The 5388-nt window shown below is 30.8% G+C and overlaps 1 protein-coding gene across 1 annotated transcript; it reads left to right on the top strand.

Moving 5' to 3' along the window:
* The first annotated feature begins 3575 nt into the window (after positions 1-3575).
* Positions 3576-4909, top strand: LOC132639494 (uncharacterized). Its single transcript, XM_060355940.1, has 2 exons — positions 3576-4554; positions 4683-4909. The coding sequence occupies exons 1-2, from the start codon at positions 3576-3578 to the stop codon at positions 4907-4909; spliced, it is 1206 nt and encodes a 401-aa protein (XP_060211923.1).
* Positions 4910-5388: the final 479 nt, after the last annotated feature.

A 5388-nucleotide genomic window follows, 5' to 3' on the forward strand; every position in this document is an offset into this window, starting at 1 on the left:
TATTTTATATAAGATTTTTTGAAAGAAATAAATTTTAAAAATTCATTGAACAACCCTAGAGTTCTTGATATATATAATAAAGGAGATCCTAGTAGGAATCTTAGTCTAGAAGATATCCTAAACGATATACAAATAGTTGAACGCTTGTTAAAACTTTACGAAGAAAATTTAGAATTTGTTGAACATAGTATTGAGTGGTGTCAATACCAACTTGATACGGTTACTGCATCATATTAATCACGAGTCTTGATAATATGAGAGTTTTGAATAATGTTAATATGTCAACAGAGGCTACCAAGATAGCTAAAGTTGAAAATGATTTACAAAATTGGAATATTCCTAGAGAATCGTTCCGACAAATTTATAAAACAGGCAAGTTTGATTTTATAACAAATTATAATATCAAAACTTGTGAATCCACAATTGCCATCAATAGTTCAGCAGAAACTATTAAATTATTATCTATTCATGATATAAATAGGTATAAGAACAATTATAATTTTCTTCATATAGGACTTGTCCAAGTTGCTGTCAAACCTCTTTACAGATTAGGTTTAGACACACCTCTATGTCTCTTACTAAGAGATGATAGGTTATTAAACTTTGATGATTTTTTCTTAGGAGTTTTACAAAGTAACTTCGCTAATGGCCCGGTTTACTTTAACTATTATCCAAATTATTCGGTTGACATCAATGACCAGAATATATTGGATACCTTAACTCTTAATATTAAAACAAGAAATATGAATAGCAAAGTTAATACCAAAGAAATAGCTGTCATATACAGAGTATATTACAGACTAATGAAAACAACTTTAGCCCAAAAGCTAAAAATATGAGTCTAAAAGGAGTTACTATGCTTATGGAATCAAATCCAGAACATAGTAGTACTTTTGTACCAAAAATGATAAAATGGAATGAAATTTTATCCAAACATGAATGGCACTTTGATGCCATAACTCAACCAAAAGCTGAACCTGAGAGATCTGCTATTGAACAGGTTATTCAATATCCGGATGGATCTATCGACCTATAGTTCTTTAGATCTACATCGGCTAATGAATCATCTTCTGGCAGTCGAATGTCGTATTCACGACTTTCGTCGAGTCAAATAAAGTCTTATTCAAGACCTTCTTCTTTTAAACCCCCGGAGGAAGTAGGTGGAAACCATGATTCCTTCATTAATGAAATTAATAAAAAAACTTAAAGGAGTAGATTTTAATAGAACTATCCCTAAAGTTTACTACCATTCACAACAATCTGAAATAAACTCATGAAGCCCAACTGCTAGTGATATGGATCTTCAACAAGAAGAAACATGAGATTCACTAGGCATGATTAGATCAAATGATTTTAAACCAGATCTTTTAGCCTTAGACAAAGAAATGAAAAGTCCAAGGAATAAAAAGAAATTAGAATGATATAAGGAAACCTATAGCTTTGAATCTAGGATAGACCATAAGGCTTACTGGATCAATGATATAATAAAATGTAAGAGTAATATAAAAAATTTCAAATGGTTGGAAATAACAGGACAAATTCCAAACCAAAAGGAATCCTTGTCAATGTTAGTTAACAAATGGCACACGAAAGCCAAAGGAATAGTTGAATCAACTGTTCCACCATTAGAAGAAATTTATATTCCAGTAGGCAAAGAAGTAATTACTGCAACTCCTTTTAAAAGGAAAGGAACCAATATTGATAGTGATCTTAAAACAAAGGACATTAACAAATTGATTCAGCAGAATAATTACACAAACCAGTTATTACATGTAGTATCAAACCAATTGGTAAAAGATACTAGTAAACAAATAACTACTACAAAAGCCTCAACTAGTACTAGTACTAGCATGGAAAAGCATCCTATTTTTAAACTCCCAGAATTTTCTAAAGAAAAATTCCCTCAATTATCTGAAAAGTTTAATCTCGAAGAAGATTTCTTGACATAATTAACAAACAATTAAAATTATCTGATGCTAAGATCTCAGCAGCTCTAAAAAAGCCTGAAGTATTGAATCCAAAGAAAACTGGTACTAAAGAAGTAAAAACTTTAAGTACTAATGAAAAAGAAATTCATAAATTAACTAATAATCCAAGATATTCGACAAAAAGAATTATTATAAAAGACCCTCTTTTCCAGATGTACAGTTTGAAGAAGACCAAGATCGTCTTCAATCATCACATCGTGGGAGCGGGATAACAGAATGGAACATAGATGGATTAGCAGAGAGCCAAATCTATAAAGTTCTACATGAAATGGGTATGGCTATCACTGATTATAAAATTAAAAATGCAGGAGATAGATATGCTCCCTCTTTAATTATTTCTGGTTTCACAGGGATATTAAAAAATGGTGGGATAATTATCTTTCTGATGATAATAAAACCCAAATTTTAAATGTTGTAACCATAGGAACTGTCCTAAAGATGATGGAAATAACCAAGTAGCTGTTGAGGATGCAGTAGAAGACGCTTCAGCAACGCTAATTTACAGTATTGCTAAACACTTTATTGGAGAACCAAAACTTTTCTAAGACAGGAGTTTAGAATTATTAAACAATCTAAAATGTCCCAGACTAGAAGATTTTAGGTGGTATAAAAGATATGTTCTTAGAAAAAGTTATGATAAGAGAAGACTGTGGTAATGATTTCTGGAAAGAAAGATTTATTAGTGGTCTACCTTCTTTATTCGCCGAAAAGGTCAGAACCAAAATCAAGGACAGATTCAATGGAAGAATCCCCTATGAAGGCTTAACCTATGGTGATATAATTAGTTATAGTAATGTTACAAGATTAGATCTATGCACAGATTTAAAACTGAAACGTTTCTTGAAAAAAGACCAAAAACAATCTCGAAAAGAATTGGGAAGTTTTTGTCAAGACTTTGGTTTTGAAAAAATCTCTGCCCCATCCAAAAAATTGAGTAAGTTAATAGCAAAGAAATCTACTAATTCTAGACCTATTCATAGGAAAAAGAAGAACGTAGATAATTCTTATAAAAAGAAAAGATTTAAAACACCAAAGAAAAACTCTGGTGATACTTGCTGGACATGTGGCAAAACAGGCCATAGATCTAATGAGTGTCGAGTCAATATTAAGAAAAGAAAGAAGATAAATCATCTCGAAGTCGATGATAAAATAAAAAATGAACTCTACACTATATTAGAAGAAAATGACAACACATCATCTTCTTCTAGTGAAATTAGTGATATCGAAATTGAATCCGATTACAGTTCCAGTTCTTCTGAATCTGAAGACTGTAACTGTACAGGAGCTATATGCACCTGCAGCTAGAATTCAATTAATGTTATTACAAAAGAATCAAAAGAATTTCTTATTGATCTCATCACCCAGATTACCGATGATGAGACTAGAAAGAAATATTTAATTGAATTAAAAAATATCCTCATCAAGAATCCAAGGAAAAACCTAAAATTGAACCTTTTAACATGAAAAATGTTATGAACAGGTTTTCCTCCAAAGATGAGAAACCAACTATCCAAGAATTACAAGGAGAACTAATCTCTTGTAAAAAATAAAGTTAAGGTTATTAAGTCAAGACTTAATAAAGTTGAAATGGATTATCTTACTGACCAAGTACTATCTCAAACGAGACGAGAAACTCTTGCAGAAGATAGTGAAGATAATCATTCTAATAATAATGATTCTATAGATCATCAAGAAAATGATAAAATTATAGAAGCAAGTGTTAATAATAATACGGGGAAAACCGTAGCAATAGTGAAATCACAAAGCTGGCATGTTCCTATTACTCTAAAAGTAGGAAACATTACGCTTAATAAAATAGCTTTGATTGATTCAGGAGCAGATAAAAACTGCATCATAGAAGGATTAATACCTACTAAGTTTTTGGAAAAAAGTACTTCTAAGTTATACTCTGCCACTGGAGAAAAACTTAAAATAGATTACAAATTATCTAAAGCCCACATCTGTAATGATGGTGTTTGTTTTATTAATAATTTTGTAGTCACTCGGGATATAAATGAACAAATTATTTTGGGAACCCCTTTTATAACTCAGATAAAACCATATTTTGCTGGTTTAGATGGAATCTATACCAAAGTTTTAGGAAAGGAAATTAAATCTCCTTATTTATCCATAATTTCTCAAGAAGAAAGTGATTTTGTTACGTCAAAAACTGTTTTCAAAATAAGGTTATTAACTAATCAGATTTCATACTTAAAAGATGAAATTAAGATTAAGAAGATTGGACAAACTTTAAAAAACCCGGTGATAGAACGGAAAATAGAAAATTTTCAAGAAAAACTTGAACATGAAGTTTGTTCAGAATTACCAAGTGCTTTTTGGGAAAGAAAGCGACACATTGTTGAGTTACCATATATTGATGGATTCAATGAACAAGCTATTCCTACAAAGGCAAGGCCTATTCAAATGAACCACGAGTTAATGGAAACTTGCAAAAATGAAATCAATGATCTTCTACAAAAGAAGATAATTAGATCTTCTAGATCCCCTTGGAGCTGTTCAGCGTTTTATGTTAATAAAAATGCAGAAAAAAATGAGGATCTCCCAGGTTAGTTATTAATTATAAAGCTCTAAACAAGGTATTACAATGGATTAGGTACCCGATACCTAATAAAAGAGATTTATTAAAAAGAACTTACAAGGCTAATATCCATAGTAAGTTTGATATGAAATCAGGATTTTGGCAAGTTCAAGTTGCTGAAAAAGATAAATACAAAACTGCATTCAATGTCCCTTTTGGACAATATGAATGGAATGTTATGCCTTTTGGGTTAAAAAATGCCCCGTCTAAATTTCAGAATATTATGAATAATATTTTTAATCCTTATAGCAATATGTCTATTGTCTATATCGATGATGTATTTATATTTTCTGAGAACATAGATTCTCATTTAAACATTTGAATATTTTCTTTAAAATTGTTAAACATAATGGTTTAGTAGTTAGTGCTAAAAAGATTAAATTGTTTCATACAACAATTAGACTTTTAGGACATGACCTATACCAAGGTACTTATAAACCCATTTGTAGAGCCATAAACCCAAAGGTTTTTAAGAAGTCTTAATTATGTTGCAGACTTTATTCCTAATATTAGGAAAATCTGTGAACCTCTTTATAAGCGTCTCAGGAAAAACCCAATTCCATGGAGTCTAGAGCAAACAAAAACAATTCAGAAAATCAAGACTGTTGTCAAAAAAACTCCCGTGTCTAGGTATTCCAAATCCAGATGCTTTTATGATAGTTGAAACCGATGCTTCTAATGAAGGATACGATGGAATTCTTAAAAAAAGACACTCCTCAGATTCTTTAGAACAATTAGTTCGTTTCACCTCAGGGATCTGGAATCCTGCACAAAAGAATTATAGTACTGTTAAAAAAGAAA

This window comes from Lycium barbarum, chromosome 5 (genome assembly GCF_019175385.1).
Source record: "Lycium barbarum isolate Lr01 chromosome 5, ASM1917538v2, whole genome shotgun sequence".
Taxonomy (NCBI): Eukaryota; Viridiplantae; Streptophyta; class Magnoliopsida; order Solanales; family Solanaceae; genus Lycium; species Lycium barbarum.

What these genes read in the sequence shown, in the direction of transcription:
- LOC132639494 (XM_060355940.1), top strand. Translation starts at nt 3,576, where the DNA reads ATGGATTATCTTACTGACCAAGTACTATCTCAAACGAGACGAGAAACT. An exon ending in AAAAAATGAGGATCTCCCAG is followed by an intron (nt 4,555 to 4,682) that starts GTTAGTTATTAA and finishes ATATGAAATCAG; the next exon opens with GATTTTGGCAAGTTCAAGTT.